The sequence below is a fragment of the Ranitomeya variabilis genome, chromosome 6 (assembly GCF_051348905.1).
Source record: "Ranitomeya variabilis isolate aRanVar5 chromosome 6, aRanVar5.hap1, whole genome shotgun sequence".
Taxonomy (NCBI): domain Eukaryota; kingdom Metazoa; phylum Chordata; class Amphibia; order Anura; family Dendrobatidae; genus Ranitomeya; species Ranitomeya variabilis.
The window spans coordinates 87,780,732-87,806,233 of NC_135237.1; the positions used below are offsets into that span (position 1 = coordinate 87,780,732).

Sequence of the window (25,502 nt, forward strand, 5' to 3'; positions counted from 1 at the left end):
TAAGACTTTGATAAATGTATTAAGTTTATGCAAAGACTTAAAAAAATAAAGGTGAACACTGTAAATATTAAGACATCGGTAATTTGCTTTGACATACTGGAAACATTAAAATTTTGGGTCCATGAGGAGGAACCTCCCAAGTTATCCCTACAGTAGAGAATCTGTGGTCAATTCTCAAAAAGCGAGTGAACAAACAAAAACACAAATTATGATAAACTCCCAAGCACTGATCAGGCACCAATTGAAACGCCAGCGGTCTGGATATGTCCCAAAAGCGGATATCCAACATATCACTGCTAACCGCAATATCTTCAAATAAAGGGCAACACTGTAAACATTGGGTTTTTGCATAAACTTAAATCTATTTGGCAGTAAGAGTTTAAAAACTTATTAAATGTTTATAATTGATCTTGAATAACCACAGAAATATCTGACACAGATCTTCCTCTTCCTATTGTGTCCCCCCCATTTCCTTGTAGATTGTAAGCTTGCGAGCAGGGACCTCACCCCTAATGTCACTGTTTAAATTGTCTTAACTTGTATTGAATTTATTGTCTGTACATGACCCCACTAATTGTAAAGTGCTGCGGAATATGTTGGCGCTATATAAATAAAAATTATTATTTCTCCCTTTATAATGGTGGACTGGATGATTTCATGGCAGGTGATGGGAAAGAAGTGGCTCTAAGTAGAGGAATAAGATTTCTCTGATATACTACAAAGTTTCTTATATTTGTCTGTATTGATTTGTGAAAGGTTTATTAACACAACAATGACCATTTACACAGTACTCACAGTGCTTGTTGAAATGTTGGTAGACTTCTTGCATCCTTTAACGGGAACCTGACAGATGACACATGCTGCTCGATCCACGGCAGCACCTATCAAAGAGTGCCTGCATGATTTCTGGCAAGTATGCTGGACTCAAAAACACTTTCAGAGAAAAACATACTATTAAAAGCCACAAGGGACCAAGCTGCCCTGGAGCCTTGTAGGAAAGACAGTTCCCCAGTGTCTTCTCCTGTCAAGTGACACGTTTTTCCCTCCGTGCATGTATGCGGAGACCTGTCAGACATTGGACGCAGGCAGGCAGAAACCGCCAGGGATCAATCTTTCCAAATAGTCACTGTACAGCTCGGTCCTTGGTGGATTTTTCTCTGGAAAGTCTACAGTGTTTCACATATGGATGAAAAAATACAGGTGGGTATGTTATATACGCCGTCTGTGGATCGGACAGCATAGATCAGCTGTAAGGTTCCCTTTAAATTAAAAAAAAACAAACAAGGAAAATATGACTAAGTATAAAAGCTGGGTATAAAACACTGAGTGCTCACAAAGGATAACAGTCATTCTAGGATGGACTTACACAGTAATTATGTTAGATAATTTATTTCATAACTTATACAGCTAAATGTAGTGGTAGAACCTCCAATATCTTACTTGTAAGTGCAGAATTGGCTGCTTGAAGGTACAGACATATTGTGTGTGAATATAAGTTATTCTTTCATCATGGTGCTTTTTACCTGATGAAGACTTTGGTTCAGAGTGTAAAACGCGTTAGCTTAGCAATTTTAATACTTTATTGAAGTCGTTTGTTTTACTTTTTTGCAATTAAGAAAGATGCTAATTTGAGAAAAGAATAAAGCTCTACACATTCTGATACGGTAATACCTGCGGACAGCGCCTGGCAGAACTACTACTGGAATTCATCGGCGTTACCAGCAGCACCCCAATTCAGGGAGATTCAGATACAGAGGCAGCCAGCGAATACAGAATTGTGCGATGCTAAAAACATAGGTGAGCACAGACATATTTCTCTTCTCTTAATCTACCGGTAATTGTGTTTCACTTGGGAACGTCTCCCTTTTTTCGTTTTTGCACATAGCATTATTCCTGCAACACTGGCATTCTTTATTACTATTCAGAATTACAATACAATGCTCAAGGCTACATTTAGAAAGAAATGTACAGCAGGGGAAAAAATGTTTAAATAATATATATATATATATATATATATATATATATATATATATATATATATATATATATATATATATATATATATATATATATATAAAAGTTTTCACACTTCAGCTGCTTCTTCGGGACACTTTACTGCATGAAAATAACTTGTACGAAGCCAAGTCACAGATCCAGGCCATATAAGTCAGTAGAATCGCCCACAGCTTATATTGGTCACTGATGTTAACTTTCCTCTTCGGCACTTGGTTTTCTTGCTTCAGGTGTCTGTGATGCCAAAGTCTTCAGCCCCATAATAAACTAGAAGAGAACATAATGTATTGTTATTATGTATGATCGGTCGTTTAAGCCCCCACTGACTTATAATGGGCGAGTCTGATTCAGAATACAGAGCTGAGTAGGACATGCTGAATTTTACAAGTGCCGACCATCGTTCTTGTGATCTAGCACATTGGCTGCATTGCTCAGTTTGCCGTCTATAGGATACCAGTTTTGCATATGGACGATTAACACGTTCGTCTAAATGAGCCATAAATGTGCTGCCTACACAAGTTCTCGTCATAATGGGGAAAGATTTTAAGGGTTTCAATGCAATATTCGTAAAACAATGTGACATCAGCAAATCGGCAGCTTCGGAATCAAATTCCCCTTCACTTCTCTTTAGAAGTGACACTACAAATCAAGGGATTCCATTTACTTCTGTTTGTTGTGGGGTTTTCTGAAAAAAAAAAGAGATCCTCAGCAAAAACTCATGCAAAACCACTCACTATAATGAGGTCATGGCTAAATGTAAATAATGCGGAGAGGTTCCCTTCTCGTTGCAGAAAGCCTGGCTTACTTTTAAAATTCCGTATTTTGTAACCAGTTATGAGGAAGCTGGCAAATAATGACATAATTATGGCACTGGTGAGATGGTCTTGAAGAGAACGCGCCATAAACCTACATCTAGTACCATGAAACACCTCTATCCCGGCATCCAGTGATGCAGAATACCCAGAAATCCAGCACTAGGGAAAACCATTTCCAATGTTGGCCTGCCGTGACGCTGCAATATTGGTCAGAATTTATGGACCTGATCTATGGATGAGCAGAGGGAAGTGATACAGGCTTTGTCCTCTGCCTTTTTTGCAGTTCCTGCGCAAAATGTAAATCGGTGTATATTTGGAAAAGGCTCATAAGGCAGTTTCTACAGGAATCAACATTTATATCCTAGAATAGGCCATCATTGATTGATCAGTGGCTCCAACCCCGTCAGAACTTTAAAACGGTACTGAGTAACAGCAATATTAAAGCGACCTTCCACGCGGTTCCTGAAAAGTGACCATAAATTTATCTCCGAGAGAGTCATCCTTTCTGGTGCCCTTCGTTTAATTCCGGTTCCCCCCCTCTGCTCGGAGTTTCTTTCATTCTCCTTCCAAAGTGGCTGCTGCAGTGAGGAGCGCAGTGCTAAGCATACGCAATGCCTCCCCTGCCTTTCCTAGCCCAAAGCACAGGACAGGCAGAAGGAGACGTGGTTCAGACTTAACACTCCCCATGTCACTACGTGGCCATTTTGAAAGTACGAAAGAAAAGCTGGTCTGTGCAAAGGAAGCTATGAGAAGCAAATAGAGGGCGCACCAGGTAGGGTTACTGTCCATGAATAATGTCTGATTATTTTTCAGTCATAGGGTGAGCATAGGATGAGCATAGGGTGAAGGTGTGGAGGGTCATTTTAAACTATGTAGTGCTTTTCAATTGATCACACTTTGATGCCTTACTCTATACCCTAAAATAGGCCATCAATGTTAATTCATTTTAAATCAGTCTAAATTGGCACCAATAGTAAAGATTCATTTTAAAGCAACACATCACCACTTTTAATCTACCGCCAGAGTTCCCTGCCCCTAGAAGAATACTTGTCAACCATTATTTTCGGCTGTTCCCGGTCCTGTTATGCCATCTTGTGACCGGAGCTCCCCTGACTGACCTAACAGTCACAAGTTCACAACTTAAGCATACAAGAGCGTTGTCCTGGCTCTCATAGACTTACATTGAGAAGTGACTTCCAGCAAACACTGGAGCAATCCTGCAGGTCACAACCTGCAGAAGACGGCCAGAGCGGCACCGAGAAGTCGACCGTAGCAGCTGGTAAGTATATTACTAGAGGCAGGACACATACACTAATGACACCACTCAAAAAAAAAAATGATCTGAGCGGTGCTTTAAAAAGAGATCAGTCACCAGATTTCATAATACAAACTGCATACATTATTAAAAAGCTGCAGAGCTCAATTAAACTTTTTTCTTTAATTATTATCTGTCATGATATTAACTTGTAAAGTTTAGATTAATATATAAGTTCAAGGGGGTGTTGCCAGAGATTCATCTTTGGGGCATGTACTTTTTTCCACTACATGATGTTGACCAATCATAAACAGGAGGCACCATGCCCCCAGAAGGCAAGTAGAACATGCATTTTCATGTGAAATGTAATCATAGACCTCCCTGATCTCTGCAGCTACTGTGTGGTACAGAGCAAAGAGGAGTCTGATTACAAGTACCTCCAGCTTTCATCTAAGAGCAAGTCAGTATAGGGGGAGGGACAGAGATGACAGTGTTGTGAAATTTGAGCTGCAGTATGCAGTACTGTTTGTAATCACATTTAGCTCTGCTGTACTCCCTCAAGATGAAAGCTAGAGGTGCTTGTAATCACACTCTGCTGTACTCTACACAGTAAATTCAGAGATCAGGGCTGAGACCAGGACTGTCTATCATTACATCTCACACAAGAATGCATGTTCTTCTGACCTTCAGGGAAGTGTTCTAAAGGCTCCTGGGTTCTTTATGAAAAAGTCAATGCCTGACATGTTGGCCGGCGGCTTATTTCCGGGTGAACAATATGATCGGAAGTCAGAAAACTGACATATCCAATCGACATCTTCCTCAACAATCGGTTTGTTTTGTCCCCATACACATTGGAATGTTGGCTGAACCCGTGGATATTAGAGTCGGCAGACATTAGTCTAATGTGTATGGAGGGCCTTGAGATGCAGATGCTTCAGTCGTAATGCAATTATTCATGAGGAAGAACGTCTTCTGTTACTAAAACAATTTGGCTTCCCGCATTACACAAGCCAAAAGTCAGATTGTTTCTTGTGACATACAAGCGCCAAAGTTATAAACGACATCCACAAACTAAAGTTCAGACTTCGAGATGTGAGAGATACAGTTAGGATTATGGTGGGAGTTGGTGTCCTACATATTTCCTGTCCATTAACCCCTTCATGACCCAGCCTATTTTGACCTTAATGACCTGGCCGTTTTTTGCAATTCTGACCAGTGTCCCTTTATGAGGTAATAACTCAGGAACACTTCAACGGATCCTAGCGGTTCTGAGACTGTTATTTCGTGACATATTGGGCTTCATGTTAGTGGTAAATTTAGGTCGATAATTTCTGAGTTTATTTGTGAAAAAAACGGAAATTTGGCGAAAATTTTGAAAATTTTGCAATTTTCACATTTTGAATTTTTATTCTGTTAAACCAGAAAGTTATGTGACACAAAATAGTTAATAAATAACATTTCCCACATGTCTACTTTACATCAGCACAATTTTGGAAACAAATTTTTTTTTTTGCTAGGAAGTTATAAGGGTTAAAATTTGACCAGTGATTTCTCATTTTTACATCAAAATCATTTTTTTTAGGGACCACCTCACATTAGAAGTCAGTTTGAGGGTTCTATATGGCTGAAAATACCCAAAAGTGACACCATTCTGTCGCGTTTAGAGAGCCCCTGTGTGCCTAAACATTAGAGCTCCCCCACAAGTGACCCCATTTTGGAAACTAGACCTCCCAAGGATCTAATCTAGATGTGTGTTGAGCACTTTGAACCCCCAAGTGCTTCACAGAAGTTTATAACGCAGAGCCATGAAAATAAAAAATAATTTTTCTTTTCTCAAAAATGATTTTTTAGCCCACAATTTTTTATTTTCCCAAGGGTAACAGGAGAAATTGGACCCCAAACGTTGTTGTCCAGTTTCTCCTGAGTACGTTGATACCCCATATGTGGGGGTAAACCACTGTTTGGGCACACGTGGGGGTTCGGAAGGGAAGTAGTGACGTTTTGAAATGCAGACTTTGATGGAATGCTCTGCGGGCGTCACGTTGCGTTTGCAGAGCCCCTGATGTGCCTAAACGGTAGAAACTCCCCACAAGTGACCCCATTTTGGAAACTAGAACCCCAAGGGAACTTATCTAGATGTGTGGTGAGCACTTTGAACCCCCAAGTGCTTCACAGAAGTTTATAACGCAGAGCCGTGAAAATAATGTGTTTTCTTTCCTCAAAAATATTTTTTTAGCCCAGAATTTTTTAATTTTCCCAAGGGTAACAGGAGAAATTTGACCCCAAGAGTTGTTGTCCAGTTTCTCCTGAGTAAGCTGATACCCCATATGTGGGGGAAAACCACTGTTTGGGCACATGCCAGGGCTCGGAAGGGAAGTAGTGACGTTTTGGAATGCAGACTTTGTTGGAATGGTCTGCGGGCATCATGTTACGTTTGCAGAGCCCCTGATGTGCCTAAACAGTAGAAACCCCCACAAGTGACCCCATTTTGGAAACTAGACCCCCCAAGGAACTTATCTAGATATGTGGTGAGCACTTTGAACCCTCAAGTGCTTCACAGAAGTTTACAACGCAGAGCCGTGAAAATAAAAAATCATTTTTGTTTCCTCAAAAATGTTGTTTTAGCAAGCAATTTTTTATTTTCACAAGGGTAACAGGAGAAATTGGACCCCAATAGTCGTTGCCCAGTTTGTCCTGAGTACACTGATACCCCATATGTGGGGGTAAACCACTGTTTGGGGCGCACGTCAGGGCTCGGAAGGGAGGGAGCACCATTTGGCTTTTTGAACGCAAGATTGGCTGGAATTAATGGTGGCGCCATGTTGCGTTTGGAGACCCCTGATGTGCCTAAACAGTGGAAACCCCTCAATTCTAACACCAACACTAACCCCAACACACCCCTAACCCTAATCCCTACTCTAGCCATAACCCTAATCACAACCCTAACCCCAACACACCCCTAACCACAACCCTAACCCTAATCCCAACCCTAATCCCAACACTAACCCTAATCCCAACACTAACCCTAACCCCAAGCCTAACCACAACTTTAACCCCAACACACCCCTAACCCTAACCATAACCCTAACCACAAGCCTATTCTTAACCCTATTTCCAACCCTAGCCCTAATTCCAACCCTAACTCTAATTCTAAGGCTATGTGCCCACGTTGCGGATTTGTGTGAGATTTTTCCGCACCATTTTTGAAAAATCCGCAGGTAAAAGGCACTGCGTTTTACTTGCGGATTTACCGCGGATTTCCAGTGTTTTTTATGCGGATTTCACCTGCGGATTCCTATTGAGGAACAGGTGTAAAACGCTGCGAAATCCGCACAAAGAATTGACATGCTGCGGAAAATACAACGCAGCATTTCCGCGCTGTATTTTCCGCACCATGGGCACAGCGGATTTGGTTTTCCATAGGTTTACATGGTACTGTAAACCTGATGGAACACTGCTACGAACCCGCAGCGGCAAATCCGCTGCGGATCCGTAGCCAAATCCGCCCCGTGTGCACATAGCCTAATTCTAACGCTAACCCTAGTTCTAACCCTACCCCTAACCCTACCCCTAACCCTAACCCTAGTTCTAACTCTAGTTCTAACCCTAGTGGAAAAAAAAAATATTTTCTTTATTTTATTATTGTCCCTACCTATGGGGGTGATAAAGGGGGAGTTAATTTACTATTTTTTTTTATTTTGATCACTGTGATAGGTTTTATCACAGTGATCAAAATGTAGCTGGAACGAATCTGACGGCCGATTCGGCGGGCGCACTTCGCATGCGCCCGCCATTTTGGAAGATGGCGGCGCCCGTGGAGAAGACGGACGGACACCGGGAGGCTCGGTAAGTATGAGGGGGGGGGGGATCGGAGCACGGGGGGGTGGGATCGGAGCACGGGGGGAGCGGAGCACAGGATGGAGGACTAGGGAGGAGATCGGTGGGGGGGGGGCAGATCAGGGTTTCCAGCCATGGCCGATGATATTACAGCATCGGCCATGGCTGGATTGTAATATTTCACCAGTTTTCATAGTGAAATATTACAAATCGCTCTGATTGGCTGTTGAAAGTGAAACAGCCAATCAGAGCGATCGTAGCCATGGGGGGGGGGTGAAGCCACCCCCCCTGGGCTGAAGTACCACTCCCCCTGTCCCTGCAGATCGGGTGAAATTGGAGTTAACCCTTTCACCCGATCTGCAGGGACGCGATCATTCCATGACGCCACATAGGCGTCATGGGTCGGATTGGCACCGACTTTCATGACGCCTATGTGGCGTCATGGGTCGGGAAGGGGTTAATTCCAACGAAAGACACAGTACACCCCCCCCCCAGGCAATAGATGAGAGCAGTGAATGGGCTGCTGCCCCCTCAGCGCTGTTATCGTTTCAAAACCGGCGCCTGCGCTGTGCACTGGTGTCCTGCGCAGACGCAGTAAGCTCTGGCCGTCTGACATCCCAGCCAGGCTTGCACACTGCGCCCTGCGCGGGCATTGCGGCCACCCACCTTTGGAATCCCAGCCCCGCACTGTGCATAATGCATAACACATAGTGCGGGGCTGGGCTTACTGCGTCTGCGCAGGACACCAGTACACAGCGCAGGCAACGGTTTTGAAAAGATAACAGCGCTGAGGGGGCGGCGCCGAAAGCGCAGGAAGATTGCAGTGACGGCAGAGGAGCTGGTCAAACTGGGGAGTGAGGACCCGCCTACCTGGCTAGAGACAGGAATTGTGGCTAAGTATAAAAACGCTTTATTTGGGGTATACTTGAACCTAAAACTAAAAGAGCCACCTTGTTAGAATGCAGCATTACTGCTGCACAAGGTGGCTCTTTTAGTTTATAACGGCTGGAGGGGGTGACAGTGGCCCTTTAACATCAATTGGAAAAAAAACTGTGCTTTTCTTTCAAAAATAAGGAAATTTCTAAGTGACCCTAAAAAATTTGGAATGGTAGTGTATATGGACAAGGCCAGCACCCCCTGTAGTATTAATAAAAGGCACATGTGCCCTGGCCAGTGTACAAACGTACAGTGCAGACCAAAAGTTTGGACACCTTCTCATTTAAAGATTTTTCTGTATTTTCATGACTATGAAAATTGTACATTCACACTGAAGGCATCAAAACTACGAATTAACACATGTGGAATTATATACTTAACAAAAAAGTGTGAAACAACTGAAATTATGACTTATATTCTAGGTTCTTCAAAGTAGCCACCTTTTGCTTTGATGACTGCTTTGCACACTCTTGGCATTCTCTTGATGAGCTTCAAGAGGTAGTCACCGGGAATGGTTTTCACTACACAGGTGTACCCTGTCAGGTTTAATAAGTGGGATTTCTTGCCTTATAAATGGTGTTGGGACCATCAGTTGTGTTGTGCAGAAGTCTGGTGGATACACAGCTGATAGTCCTACTGAATAGAATGGAATTTGTATTATGGCAAGAAAAAAGCAGCTAAGTAAAGAAAAACGAGTGGCCATCACTACTTTAAGAAATGAAGGTCAGTCAGTCCGAAAAATTGGGAAAACTCTGAAAGTGTCCCCAAGTGCAGTTGCAAAAACCATCAAGCGCTACAAAGAAAGTGGCTCACATGAGGACCGCCCCAGGAAAGGAAAACCAAGAGTCACCTCTGCTTCTGAGGATAAGTTTATCCGAGTCACCAGCCTCAGAAATTGCAGGTTAACAGCAGCTCAGACTGGAGACCAGGTCAATGCCACACAGAGTTCTAGCAGCAGACACATCTCTACAACAACTGTTAAGAGACTTTGTGCAGCAGGCCTTCATGGTAAAATAGCTGCTAGGAAACCACTGCTAAGGACAGGCAACAAGCAGAAGAGACTTGTTTGGGCTAAAGAACACAAGGAATGGACATCAGACCAGTGGAAATCTGTGCTTTGGTCTGATGAGTCCAAATTTTAGATATTTGGTTCCAACCACCGTGTCTTTGTGTGACGGAGAAAAGGTGAACGGATGGACTCTACATGCCTGGTTCCCACCGTGAAGCATGGAGGAGAAGGTGTGATGGTGTGGGGGTGATTTGCTGGTGACACTTGGGGATTTATTCAAAATTGAAGGCATACTGAACCAGCATGGCTACCACAGCATCTTGCAGCGGCATGCTATTCCATCCAGTTTGCATTTAGTTGGACCATCATTTATTTTCCAACAAAGCAATGACCCCAAACAAACCTCCAGGCTGTGTAAGGGCTATTTGACCAAGGAGAGTGATGGGGTGCTACACCAGATGACCTGGCCTCCACAGTCACCAGACCTGAACCCAATCGAGATGGTTTGTGGTAAGCTGGACTGCAGAGTGAAGGCAAAAGGGCCAACAAGTGCTAAGCATCTCTGGGAACTCCTTCAAGATTGTTGGAAGACCATTCCCGGTGACTACCTCTTGAAGCTCATCAAGAGAATGCCAAGAGTGTGTGTCACAGGTTCCTTCTCTGGTATCACACAATCAACAGAGCAAGAGAATAGTGAACAATTCCAGAACCTTTATTTAGGTAAAAACACGAAAGGTCCATATAATCCACCACACAAAGGATAAAAATATTCCAGAACACAAATGCAATTCCGTTACAGGATAAAAGTCCAACAATCTAGCACAGAGGATAACAGTCCATATTCCCTTCTTTCTCTCTCTGACGTGCTGTGTTCACTTCATAGTTCCAAACAAGACTGATCTGTGTCTCACGTTCCTGATATTTTAAGGGTACCGTTACACTAAACGATTTACCAACGATCACGACCAGCGATACGACCTGGCCGTGATCGTTAGTAAGTCGTTGTGTTGTCGCTGGAGAGCTGTCACACAGACAGCTCTCCAGCAACCAACGATGCCGAAGTCCCCGGGTAACCAGGGTAAACATCGGGTTACTAAGCGCAGGGCCGCGCTTAGTAACCCAATGTTTACCCTGGTTACCATCGTAAATGTAAATAAAAAAAAACAGTACATACTCACATTCCGGTGTCACGTCCCTCGCCGTCAGCTTCCCGCACTGACTGTGAGTGCCGGCCATAAAGTAAAAGCAGAGCGCAGTGGTGACGTCACCGCTGTGCTCTGCTTTACGGCCGGCACTGACACATTCAGTGCAGGAAGCTCTGAGCAGCAGCGCGGACGCTGGGGGACGTGACAGACATCAGAGGGTGAGTATGTACTGTTTTTTTTTTTACTTTTACAATGGTAACCAGGGTAAATATCGGGTTACTAAGCGTGGCCCTGCGCTTAGTAACCCGATATTTACCCTGGTTACCATTGTAAAACATTGCTGGCATCGTTGCTTTTGATGTCAAACACAACGATACACGCCGATCTGACGACCAAATAAAGTTCTGAACTTTCAGCAACGACCAGCGATATCACAGCAGGATCCAGATCGCTGCTGCGTGTCAAACACAACGATATCGCTATCCAGGACGCTGCAACGTCACGGATCGCTGTCGTTATCGCTGCAAAGTCGTTTAGTGTGAAGGTACCTTAAAGGTACCTTCACACGAAGCGACGCTGCAGCGATAGCGACAACGATGCCGATCGCTGCAGCGTCGCTGTTTGATCGCTGGAGAGCTGTCACACAGACCGCTCTCCAGCGACCAACGATGCCGAGGCCCCCGGGTAACCAGGGTAAACATCGCGTTGCTAAGCGCAGGGCCGCGCTTAGTAACCCGATGTTTACCCTGGTTACCAGCGTAAAAGTAAAAAAAACAAACAGTACATGCTCACCTGCGCGTCCCCCAGCGTCTGCTTCCTGACACTGACTGAGCTCCGGCCCTAACAGCACAGCGGTGACGTCACCGCTGTGCTTTCACTTTCACTTTAGGGCCGGCGCTCAGTAAGTGTCAGGAAGCAGACGCTGGGGGACGCGCAGGTGAGTATGTAGTGTTTGTTTTTTTTACTTTTACGCTGGTAACCAGGGTAAACATCGGGTTACTAAGCGCGGCCCTGCGCTTGGTAACCCGATGTTTACCCTGGTTACCAGTGTAAAACATCGCTGGTATCGTTGCTTTTGCTTTCAAACACAACGATACACAGCGATCAGACGACCAAATAAAGTTCTGGACTTTATTCAGCGACCAGCGACATCACAGCAGGATCCTGATCGCTGCTGCGTGTCAAACGAAACGATATCGCTAGCCAGGACGCTGCAACGTCACGGATCGCTAGCGATGTCGTTTCGTGTGAAGGTACCTTAAGTCTCCCTCCTCATTCACAGGTCAGGAGGGGGAAGGTCGCAGGGGCTCATTGTCTCAACAAGCTAGGTCAATTTGTCATTAGCATATTAGCAAACAACCTTATTCACTGACCCTGTGGAGAGATAACGGTGCAGGAATGTGGGGAGAATATCAGATGGCAAATAACAACTCAACACCATGAAAACAAGCAAAACAGAAATATACACAAAATGATACCCACATAGCATATCACACCATCACAGTGTGCAAAGCAGTCATCAAAGCAAAAGGTGGCTACTTTGAAGAACCTTGAATATAAGACATATTTTTAGTTATTTCACACTGTTTTGTTAAGTATATAATTCCACATGTGTTAATTCATAGTTTTGATGCCTTCAGTGTGAATGTACAATTTTCATAGTCATGAAAATACAGAAAAATCTTTAAATGAGAAGTTGTGACCAAACTTTTGGTCTGTACTGTATGCTAACAAAATGTATCAGTACACTGCAATTAACGATCACTAGTGATACACACACAGAAATGTTAAACAGTTTATTCAAAAAGTGTAGAAATGAAAGAGGCATCAACAATTTAAGAGCAGATAGTTTCGAGATATTGCTCTGATGGGAGATTATACATGTGGGCACTGATCATTTTGTATGGCTGCGTGAGAAAAGACTTGTGTATGGGATCAATGACTCGTCTGCTTTCTTATAGTAATTAGGAAAACATGGCACTTCTGGAATTCTGATGGTGCACAAGTAGGATAACTAAATCCGTCAGCTGCAATGTAGAAATACTTGGTACTCATATAGGTGTATTCAAGAACTTATTTATTGAATGAAGAAATTCCAGAAAATTAAGAGACCTTTCGGTCAATACCTGACCTTCATCAGTCATCTGGATAGAGGAGATGTGCGGACCCGTGCGGTGTGAGGGTCTGCAGTGTCCACTGCTAAGACAAGAGGTGCTTTTTTATAGGCTGCACATATTTCTGATTTTATAATTTTGTAATCTGCCTTTATTATATTCTGCTTTTTGAATATATTCAAACTGCAGGTGTTTATTTTGTTTTCTTTCTTGGTTTTAAACTTCTGTATCTACTAATGATGGCATAACAACACTATCGACCGGCTGGCAGTGAGAATGCGCGATATCGGAAACTGCTATAGACTATGTGTCGTTTCTTGATGAACCGTTAACACATTTAGATAATTGCACACCAATAAACATTTCAGTGGGAGCCGTGGTTTTTCTGCTCCTCTGGTTGTATAGTCCTCTAGAAGAATATGTTCAGCATATAGGCAGCGAGTAATCAAAGTCACAAACTACACAGACTCTACTTTATACACAGTGCCTACCAAGGATTCAAAGTGCCAATGTTTAGGTGAGAGCATAGATATCAATTTTAGACATATGTATTAATACTAAAGCCAGATCTTGAAAGGAGTAAATTTTATTTTCTGACTTTAAGACAGATGAAAATGCTTTAAATCTATTAAGACAGATAAAAGACGAGACGATTAAGACGAGTCTCCGCAAGAGAGATCTCACCCGTACAATGTATTGGAAGTGGTGAATCCGCAAGGTTCAATGAACACATGCTGAATCACCTAGGTTCAATAGCTGGCAGCGCTTTGGACGCAGAGGACATATGCCATGTCCAAAGCGCTGCCCATTACTGACCGTGGGGACATACCCTCAATGGAAAATCTGAAGGAAAAAAGTCATTTGTTGACATCTTGTGAAATGTTTGAGTTTCCATTTATAAGGGATATTAGATGTCGAATAGGATGTGTTATAAGAGAATTGCATTGTGCAACATCCTCTGTGACACGGTGAATGCAGCTTTCAGCTATTGTTAGAAATTACAAGTTGAATTTGCGAAACCAAAACAGCGGTCAGGGAAACCTCCAGTGGAGACGAATGAAGAGGCAGGGAAGGAAGCTCCTGATGCAAATAAATGGGTTCTGCAAATTGATAAATGCCCAAATCGAATAAAAAAAAAAAAAAGGGATATTTCTAAACCATCATTTTCACCTACATTTTATAGTTTCGGGCAACACTCAGAATATTAGAGAATAGATAAAGTGACCATGTATTTGACAGATCCCTTTAGCCAACAATGGCTGGATGAGACTGCGATGTGAGTTCTTTTAATTAGACACATTCAGCAGAATCTCTTCAGAGTATGATTTCTACTGATCCCCAGAACTGTAGACATACAAAGTAAATGTCATGTATTTGCCCTGAAATCTGCAGCTAAAATATGATTCGGGACCTAGTATTCCTGGGGCACTTTATGCTCCTGTGGGTTAGTTAATGGGGCTAATCCGCGTGCAGCTACTTATTAAAAACAGTGCATGTCTGAAATATTCCCATGGAAAACAATGGTGCCCAAGATGTTATTGCATAGCAGCTTCTGTCTCCGTCCCCTGATAACGTGTCATTTCAGAGAAAAAGAGATAGCGGAGACAGAAGTAAGGACTGTAGTTGCAGCCACTGAAAATGTGGGCAACAGACACAAATGAAGTGTTGCAGCGGTCACTTCTCCATCATACCCCTGAAACATGAAGTCCTCTGGGGACAACAGAGACAAAGATGTTTCAGAAAGGGGTGATAGAACGTGCGGAGAAGTGACTACAGGGCCATCTTTGCGTTACGTCCAATTTGGAGACGCCTCTCAAACGAAACATCACAGGATGAAAAGAAAAAAAATAACTATAGCTATTTGCAATGTAGGGAATGCTATAATAAAGCAAATTACAAATGTGGTTAGGGGCTTCAAGATAGATATTTAGAAAGGGCATTAAAGATATCGAACCACCCCTTTAAGTCCGACTAGGGGGGGAATTAAAATGGTGTTGTTCACACACAATGGACCGCAATATTTCAGTAATGCAGTCAATGCAGCTTTAATTATTATTATTATTATTTATTTATATAGCACCATTAATTCCATGGTGCTGTACATGAGAAGGGGTTACATACAGAGTTGTAGATATCGTTTACAGTAAACAAGTTTACAGTGACAGACTGGTACAGAGGGGAGAGGACCCTGTCCTTGCGGACGTACATTCTATGATTAATATACAGCTGACACTTTCTACGCATGCAGCAAACCACGCTCTTATACCCGCCTCACACTACTGAGCACCACAGCTGTAAACATAACCAATGGCATTATAGGGTTAATCAGTAGAACAAGACAAGTGATATTAGCAAATATTGCAACGTGACATGCACGGCTGTGCACTACGTTACCTTAGTACGCTGGGTTCAGGCATGCCGGGGTCTGCTCCCCTCTTGAAGCCTAGAAGAAAAAAAATAGGCTATAAGATTTTACATAATCTACCCAACTGACACATAAAATGTATTATTCAATGCACATGTGACAATACTATTTGCCAAATCGTCTGATTAATGTGATTATTTGTCATGTGATTGGCCAAAATCTGAGCATTTCTAACCAATATACCGTACTTGATCAGTACTTTATAACTAGTCAGCTTTTCCTATCCCCCTGTGAATGCCCCCAGGGAGTATAGTAATCATGTACAGTATGACAGTAAGTTGTTATACCTGGTGAGAGTTCTTGTAGGACATTGTTGGCCCAAAAAAACAACATGTATTCTAGCAGACTAAACTTCTAGCTGCTAGAATCCTACTAGAGGTTTGGAGTATTTCTGCAGCTTCCCAGAGAAATCTTTTATACCTGGGCAGTACAGTTGCACTCGCTGCCCGGCCAGCAGATGTAACATAGGGATGGGAAATGTCTATGTGACATAGGAATTTTGGGCTGAAATGGCTGTGGCCCTCTCCCTAATAAACAGGAATCTGTTACTGGGCCGTTTTCTCTGCTGCAGATAGCAGTCCTCTAATGCTGAGCTCTGTATAACCCCACTCACACCACTTATTGGCAGCTTTCTGTGTATTCTGTGCATAGGCAGAAAGCGGCCAGCCTGTGGTGAAGCTGAGAAGTATGGTGAACTACATGGAGAAGTCATTTTATCAAAATTACAGCAAGTAGCCAAGTAGGGCTACGTTCACATTTGCGTTTTTGGGCGCAGCGTCGGCGACGCGACGCCACCAACGACGCATGTACACAACGCAGCGTTTTGCGACGCATGCGCTGTCATAAGATCCTACAGATCGGGACTTTCGGCGCAGGGAAAACGCTACAAGTAGTGTCCCCTGCGCCCTGTGTTGTGCGTCTATATGACGCATGTGTTGTAAAACGCAGTACAACGCATACCTATGCATGTCCATGCGCCCCCCATGTTAAAGATAGGGGCGCATGACGCATGCGTCGGCGACGCTGCGCCCAACAACGCAAATGTGAACGTAGCCTAGGTGACATATCACTAGAAGCTGGTTGGTCCAAGATCTCAATAAAACTCTTCCCTTCTGGTTTCTGGCAGTCACAATCCTAAAACTGTCTGCATGGCACTACTCAATTTCACTTAGATCTCTATAGTCTACACCGGTGATTGGTCTCGGTCGGCTGGAAGCACTTTATCCCGGCTCTGCCATCCAGATCAGTGCGCTTATGAAAGAGAGGTATGGCTGGAAGATGTAACCAACATGCGCCTTCTCTTCCTTGCTGTGGAGCAGTCATAATCTGCTGTAAGCCACCTGCAGTTTTGCAGCTTGCTTTATGGCTATGCAGCACAATGCCACTCATTATTCACACTATGTGAACACTTAGTATGGACTCAGGATTCAAGTGTACCAGTCATTTCAGGCGACTGTTGAAACACTGCTCCTTATTTGTCTTGTATCTCAGCATTTTTCTCCTCTATATGAGCTTTCTCAGTTGTATTTGCAGATAGTCTCCACCACTGGCTCAATAATGTCTCCTATACATTACCAGAGACTTGAGGGATTCCTGTTTTCTTGTCTATTTGTGTCATATGTTCAGAAGCAGCAGCATTCAGGACATTATACAGCAGTACTGAACAGGGTAGTGGTGAATCCAGCTCTAGGATAAACACTTACTAGAAAACAACACCAATCTGTGCCTCCCTCTGCTACCACCCTTCTCGTCTCCATTGACTTCAGTACACAACATGTAACATGGTCCCTCAGCGAGCTCGCAGTCCAGCTTCAGGTGTGACTATGTCTGAGGGGTAACTTAGCTCTACTTCTCTTAATATGAATACAATTGCCCCCCGTGTGGACTGACTGAGTCCAAAGGCTGCAAAAATGGCTTTTTGTAACCCCTTTGGAAATAATACAGTTTTAATCTTTTTTTTTCTCAACTCGGTCTTGGTCATGCTGGTAATTTACGGTTTATACACGAGAGAACTGAAAAAGCATATGCCGGGAAAGGAAGGCATGAAGTGTGGTATTATCACATTTTCAAAATGAAACCTCTGAATTCTTCTAAAGCTAAAGTTTGGTAAAAAAATGAACTGCCCATAAATTATCTTTCTAAAGCGTGAAATTACCGTACTTTAGTGCTGCCACATGCACATTTACAGGGGTATTCCAGTCTACAGAAACTATTTGTTATCCACTATACAAGTGGTCATTTTTACATAGGTGTCGGTCTCACAAGATACAATTTTACAGCTGTAATTTATGAATACTGTATTTCATCACCAAATATTAGAAAGTAAAGAAATAAAGAGATTTTCACGCAAAGCCACAAACACGGATTACACAAAAACAAAAAAATTATCTCCCACCACAGCTTGGACCCCGATCAACTGTGGCCAGGGAGTGTTGAATGAAGCAGCATGGACCCCACAGAGCGATTACCTATGGACGTGCCAATGACAGCAGAGGACAGCACTTGGCCATCTTCATGAGGGCCACAGTCTGTGAATGGAGCAGCAGGGCACATATGCAAAGGGCCTCTCCGCACAACTCCTCCTGGCCTCAGTCATGGGTGATTAGTGCGAGTGCTAGAATACCGACAAATTATCAATTAGCACTAACCATTGGGTAGGTGATAATATCTGCAGACTGGGCTATCCCTTTTACAAAGCTCCAGTTAAAATTATAGAATATTCTACAGTGGCTTGTATAAGTATTGGATCATTGTCTTCTTGAAAGGTGAACCTCCGCCCCAGTCTCAAATCACTGACAAATAGGTTCTGCTGAAGAATATCGCTGTATTTCGCACCATCCATCTTCTCCTCGACTCGGACCATTTTCCCTGTCCCTGCTGGCGAAAAAACATCCCCAGAGCATGATGCTTCCATCACGTTTCACTGTGGGGATGGTTTTCTTGGGGTGATGAGCTGCGCTGGATTGGCGCCAGACATGGCGTGTACCTTGTTGGCTAAAAAGTTCAATATTGACCAGAGCACCTTGCTCCATACATTTGAGGAGCCTCCACAGGTCTTTTAGCAAACTCAAAACAAGACTTACAATTTTTGTGTGTAAGTAAAGGCTTTTTTCTGCCTACTCTTCCATAAAGCCCACCTCTATAGAGTGTACCACTTGTTGTGGCTGTATGGACACATACTCAAGTCTCTACTTGAGAACTCTGCAGCTCCTTCACGGAGACCTTTGGTCTCTGTGCTGCCTCTCTGATTAATGATCTTCTTGGCGGGCTGAGAGTTTTGGTGGGCGGCCTTTCCTTGGCAGGGTTGTTGTGGTACCATGTTCTTTACATTTGATAATGGATTTGATGGTTTCCCAGGGGATTAACAGAGATTGGGCTTTGTTTTTTTAGGGTATGTGCACACGTTGCGGATTTTGCTGTGGATCTGCAGCTGTTTTGACGCTGCGGATTCGCAGCCATTTTCCATGACTTTACAGTACCATGTAAACCTATGGAAAACAAAATCTGCAGTGCACCTGCTGCGGGAAAAAAATGCGTGGAAACGCTGCGTTGTTTATTCCGCGCATGTTCATTCTTTGTGCGGATTCTGCAGCGGTTTACACCTGCTCCATTATAGGAATCTGCAGGTGTAAAACCGCAGGTGGAATCCACACAAAAAAAACCCATAAAATCCGCTGTAAATCCACAGGTAAAACGCAGTGCTTTTTACCTGCAGATTTATAAAAACAGAGGTTCCATCTACGTGTGCACATACCCTTATAACACAACCCTGACTTGTACTTCTCAACAACTTTGTCCTTGACTTGTTTGGAGATCTCCTTGGTCTACACAGCGTTGTTTGGTTAGCGGTGCCTCTTGCTTAATGGCGTTGCAGCCTCTGTGGCCTTTCAGAAAAGGTAGTGCATATACTGACAGAATATGAGACACATTGCACACAGGTGGACTTCCTTTCACTAAGCATGTGACTTATAAAGGGAATTGCTTGCACCAGAAATTTCTAGGGGCTTCACCGCAAATGGGGGAATACAGATGCCAATTTTTAGCTATTATATCCCATAAATTTATTTTTTGCCTATATTTTTCTCACTTCACCAACATAGTCTATTTAGTGCTGCTTAACCAAACACAAATTGCAGAGGGAGCATGGCTTCATGGATCGCGCCGGCCGATCAGCACCACAGCTACATGCGCCGCAGCTATGTCACAGTCACAACACATGCATGGAGAGCCTGTTTGTTGGGCTCTCCATGCATGTGTTGTGACTGACACAGCCGCGACACATGCAGCAGCGGTGCTGATCGGCCGGCGCGATCCATGAAGCCATGTTCCCTCTGCAAGCGCTATAGCTTGCCGAATAAGAGGGAGCCCGAGCAAATTTGCTCACCTCTAGTCTTTACCACAGTTTTCATCATGGAAACAGGACTATTTTATGCGGACCTCCCCAGATTATAAAAGAATTATTTTTGCCGAGTCGCTAAATGTCTTCCTTTAGTGACGCATGTACCTGATAATCCGCTGAGAACAGACTAAGGAGTCTGAAATACATTACAATCATTCTACTTTTTGAACCTTAACCCCACAATTTGCTATTTTGTGTAAAATATAGAAAATGTTGAGATTAACCTCCCTCTATCCCCCAATAAACAGTCCCATCACTGAGAAGGTCCAATGATGCCTTCTGTGTACCTCATTTGGTAAGTCATGATGGCATCATGGATTAATTTGCACATTCTCTTGATGTCCTACTATTACCAGGTCATAGGATTTGACCGGTTTCACCATTCTGCAGAAGGTAAACTCTTTATTCATTGCAAACCCAACTGTATTATCATATGTACATGGTGCTGTCAATCGCAGACACATACATAGACTACCGGTACTTGGTTGGAAAAGGTCACTTTTCATTACTTTCATTCTTCATATAAACTTCAATTTCTCCATTTCATTCACCACTTCTATATTCTAACACATTTTGCAAACGTCTGCAAGAAAACTTCTTCCCGCTTACTAGCCAGTTCAGTTTTCCATGACAGTAGGTGGAAGTAGATGGATCAGTGATGCCTCTTCTTCTCACCAGTAGAAGGAAAGGGGTTATCCAGACCCTATTATTTATATACAAAATGCAGAACCCGAGCCAGTCCAGGATCGTTAGGGGATGTGCACACATTATGTGTTTGGTGCAGAAACTTCTGCATCTCTTGGCAGGAAAAGCATGTGTTTTTGCTGTGGGTTTTTTTTACATGCGTTTTTGGTGCAGATTTTTCCCCATTCATTAGTATGGATAAAATCTGCAGCAAAAACACTGAAAGAATTGATATGCTGTAGATTTATATCTGCAAGTCACAAATAAGCAACATGTGCATGACACTTCAGGATCCTTATTCACTTTGCTGGCATCAGGAAACCCTTCAGATTGTGCCAAATCTGCACTGAAAAAACGCAGCAAAAACGCTACATGTACACACAGCCTTACATCACTGCATGTAGCAAAGTATTATCACAGAAAATATACAAGGCTCTAGTGGCAGACAAGTATGCTGATGGTTAGTCCACCACTGATCAAAGCTCATGGTGAACGTCTGATGTGACAATACATTACAATTTTAGTACATGTTGGTCATTAGTCACATTGGTTACGAATCTTCATACCAGCAGTTGGAAGCAGAGATCCTACAAGTCACTAACGAGCCTTGCAACATGACTTAAAAGCCACATCAGAATCTCAAATTGCAGACACGGTGTTTTGGGGTATTGCTCCTCCTCAGTGCAAAGTATGTGATCTGATTTGGCTGGGTGAGAGGCTAAGACTGGGATCTAATGGGTAAGTTTTCTCCTAATGGAGAGTGACATGACAGGTCTGGCACGCCTGTATGAGATGAATTAAAGGGAACCTGTCACCAATTTTGTGACATAGTTAAAAATATAACCTTATTCAGCGTCTGCACTTTATTCCCTAAATCCTTATATAACCCTCCGATTCCTCCTTTATACCCCCGAAAAACCTTTTTAGTTTCTTCAGGGCTGCATGGTAATCTTCTTGATCCGACGAGTGTTGCTTCGGGCCTCTCCATCCCTTGCCCCGACTGCTGCACACCATCCTCCTGCGTGATCCACATCGCTGAGCAACATCTCGCGCCTGCGCAGCAATATCACGTCTTGCGCCTGCACAGTATGCTTTGTCCAAATGCGGCCAAAGCCTAAAATCAGAAGTGCGCATGTGCTGGCAAACATGGAAGTAGTTACGATACATGAGCCAGAAATACATGCGCAGTACATGCAAACTTCTGTTTTTTGGCTTTGCCCGCAGTTGGGCAAAGCATACTGCGCAGGCACGACTCGATATTTAAACGCAGGCGCGAGTTGATGCACGGGGACGTGGATGACCCTTCGGATGGCAAGCAGCAGCCGGGGGTGGTGCTCATAGCGATTCAGTCACCAGCGGTCATGTGAAACAGGCAACAATGGGCGGGGTTCGTACCGCACTTCTGGCGTGAGCATGTTAAATGCCACTGTCAGAGATTGACAGCGGCACTTAACATGTTAGCAGCCGCACGTAGGTCGCGATTTCACCCGCAGCTGTTAGGGGCACATAACAGCTGATCAAATCAGCTGACGTGCTGGAAAACGTGAGCTCAGCACTGGAGCCCGCATGAAGTGCAGGGACACGACCTATGAGATAGAGATATATATATGTCATTACTCCCTCACTAGTTCCTACACAGCGATGTTCCCACAACCCCATACTCTGTGCAGGGGACACATCACCTCAGAACTGGGCTCTGCAGCGCCACCACTCAGAGGCTCTGGCATAGCAGCCTCCATAGATTACCTGTATGCAGAGCAGACTGCAGCCATCAACACAACTGCACCAAAGGGCCGGACAGGAAAACACTGGGTCTCGCTTTACTGCACTGCTGCGCGAATTAGAAGGCACAGGCCATATTTATGGTTGAAAATGTGAGCCGAATACCGGCGTATGACACTGCCAGCACACAGGCAGGCTGGGACTTACAGTTCCCCAGCAGCCGCGGGGAGACAGAGGTGACTACTGACCTAAATACAGGACGAGGGGGATGAAGCCCCAGCGGATCGTGAACTGTCCGCACTTGAACACCTTCTGCAGGCGCTGCTTGGCTTCCTTGCTGAGTTCAGGCATGGCTGCTGCAGAGGGCACGAGAGACAGCAGGAAGGAAGCGGCCGGAGCGGAAGTGTGCACAACCACGAGCGCCGCGGTACAGGAGCAGAGGACGCGGCCAACGTCTTGTGCTACAGCGCCACCTAGCGCTCCGGGGTGAAAAGTTCATGCGGGGGAAAAAGCCCACGATACTACTGTATGTCCACTCGTGAGCTGCGCGCGGATAGCACTGTGCATTTCCTGCTCACTGGAAATTGTGATCTAAATGTATTAAATTGATTAAAAATGAATAAACAAGATACTGATAAATATTTATTTACAGTATTTCTTAGTATAATCAGCTCAATTTGTCAATGGAGAAGATCCTCTGATCCAGGCTCATCAGCTAAGCAGTCAGCGGCCCTGGGGAAAAGAGCCCTGGGGAATAGCGGCACTGGGGAAAAACGGCCCTGGGGAAAAGCCATCCTGGGGAAAGAGGCCCCAGAGAAAAGATGCCCTGGGGAAAAGTGGCACTGGGGTAAAGACACCCTGGGGAAAAGCGGCCCCGGGAAAAAGCCGCCCTGGGAAAAAGCCGCCCTGGGGAAAAATGCCCTATGTAAAAGTGGCCCTGGGGAAAAGCGGCACTAGGAAAAGTTGCCCGGAGAAAAGCCGCCCTGGGGAAATAGGTCCTACGGAAAAGTGGCCCTGGGGAAAAGCCGCCCTGGGGAAAAGCGGCCCTAGGAAAAGTGGTCCTGGGGAAAAGCCACCCTGGGGAAAAGCGGCCCGTGGAAAAGTGGCCCGTGGAAAAGCCGCCCTGGGGAAATAAGTCCTACGGAAAAGTGGCTTTGGAGAAAAGCGGCCCTGGGAAACAGCCTTCTTGGGGAAAAGCAGCACTGGGAAACAGCAGCTCAGGAGAAAAGCAAGCCCTGGGGAAAGCAGACCTGGGGAACAGCGGCTCTGGAGAAAAGCAGGACCTGGGGAAAGCAGGTCTAGGGAAAAGCCACCCCAGGGACAGAGCAGGCCCTGTGGAAAAACTACTCCGGGGGGAAAACAGCCCCTGGGTAAAAGAGGTCCTGGAGAAAAGCCACCCCAGGGTAAAGGGGCCCCAAGGTAAAGCGGCCCCAGGGTAAAGCAGCCGTTTTTTGGAGAGTTTTGAGACCAATTTATGTTGCACATTTTCTGCTGTAATGCTGAGCTCACACTTCAGTTTTCACATCCCTAATTCTCCCAATTTTAAAGGTTAAGAAATGGGACACAAACAGCAAACTTCTTTATAAACCAGTGCTCCAACCTTTCCCAGTCCTTTACATGTGTCCCCATAGTAATACAGTATTCCCCTAGTAAAGCCCATTAGAGTTCCCACACAGTATAGTTTGTCATGGTTCCCAATGGCAAGGGAACGTAAAAAACACATAAGTAACGAACGAGCTCTCGGGTGATGGAAACTCGAGTTGACCGTGAGCTAAATCTACCACACAACTAACAGTAGCCAGGGAGCATACCTACGGCTTCCTATATGCCACGCGCCAGCCGGAGGACTAACTACGCCTGGTAGAGGAAGAAACAGACCTGGCTTACCTCTAGGGAAATCCCCCAAAAGATGATAGCAGCCCCCCACATGTAATAACGGTGAATTAAGAGGAAAAGACATACACAGTATGAAAGTAGATTTAGCAAAGAGAGGTCCACTTACTAGATAGCAGAAGGATACAAAAGAGGACTTCACGGTCAACTGAAAACCCTTTCAAAAACCATCCTGAAATTACTTTAAGACTCCTGTGTCAACTCATGACACAGGAGTGGCAATTTCAGCCCGCAAGAGCTTCCAGCTACAGAGAATTACAAAAACTGCAAACTGGACAAAAGGTACAAAACAAAAGGACAAAGTCCACTTAGCTGATCAGCAGACTAGTAGCAGGAACATGCAACCGAAGGCTCTGGTTACAATGATGACCGGCAAGGAAATGACTGGAGAGCAAGGCTAAATAGGAAACTCCCAAACACTGATGGAAGCAGGTGAACAGAAGAAGCAAAGTGCAAACAAGTCACCAGTACCACCAGCAACCACCAGGGGAGCCCAAAAAGCGGATACACAACAGTACCCTCCCCTTAAGGAGGGGGCACCGAACCCTCACAAGAACCGCCAGGGCGATCTGGATGAGCCCTATGAAAGGCACGAACCAAATCCGAGGCATGAACATCAGAGGCAGTTACCCAAGAATTATCTTCCTGACCATAGCCTTTCCATTTAACCAGATATTGAAGTCTCCGTCTGGAAATACGGGAGTCCAAGATCTTCTCCACGACGTACTCCAATTCACCCTCCACCAGCACAGGAGCAGGAGGTTCAGTAGAAGGAACCACCGGTACCTCATATCTCCGCAACAACGACCGATGGAACACATTATGGATAGCGAAAGATGCCGGGAGGTCCAAACGAAAGGAAACAGGGTTAAGAATCTCCAAAATCCTATAAGGACCGATGAACCGAGGCTTAAATTTGGGAGAAGAAACCCTCATAGGGACAAAACGGGAAGACAACCACACCAAGTCCCCAACGCGAAGGTGGGGACCAACACGACGACGACGGTTAGCAAACTGCTGAGTCCTCTCCTGGGACAATTCCAAATTATCCACCACTTGTCCCCAAATCCGATGCAACCGATCCACCACCGCATCCACTCCAGGACAATCCGAAGATTCAACCTGACCAGATGAAAAACGCGGATGAAACCCTGAATTGCAAAAGAAAGGAGAAACCAAAGTGGCAGAACTAGCCCGATTATTAAGAGCAAACTCCGCCAACGGCAGAAAGGCAACCCAATCATCCTGATCCGCA

General features: G+C 44.5%; 1 protein-coding gene across 1 annotated transcript; it reads right to left on the reverse strand.

The window, feature by feature from the left end:
- Positions 1 to 2,095: 2,095 nt before the first annotated feature.
- On the reverse strand, positions 2,096 to 22,772 carry TOMM7 (translocase of outer mitochondrial membrane 7). Its single transcript, XM_077268745.1, has 3 exons — positions 22,603 to 22,772; positions 15,519 to 15,567; positions 2,096 to 2,280 (listed from the first exon to the last, which is right to left on the reverse strand). Exons 1-3 carry the CDS (start codon positions 22,703 to 22,705, stop codon positions 2,265 to 2,267), a joined length of 168 nt encoding a protein of 55 aa, XP_077124860.1. The 5' UTR covers positions 22,706 to 22,772; the 3' UTR covers positions 2,096 to 2,264.
- Positions 22,773 to 25,502: the final 2,730 nt, after the last annotated feature.

What these genes read in the sequence shown, in the direction of transcription:
- TOMM7 (XM_077268745.1), bottom strand. Translation starts at nt 22,705, where the DNA reads ATGCCTGAACTCAGCAAGGAAGCCAAGCAGCGCCTGCAGAAGGTGTTC. An exon ending in CCCCCTCGTCCTGTATTTAG is followed by an intron (nt 15,568 to 22,602) that starts GTCAGTAGTCAC and finishes TTTTTCTTCTAG; the next exon opens with GCTTCAAGAGGGGAGCAGAC.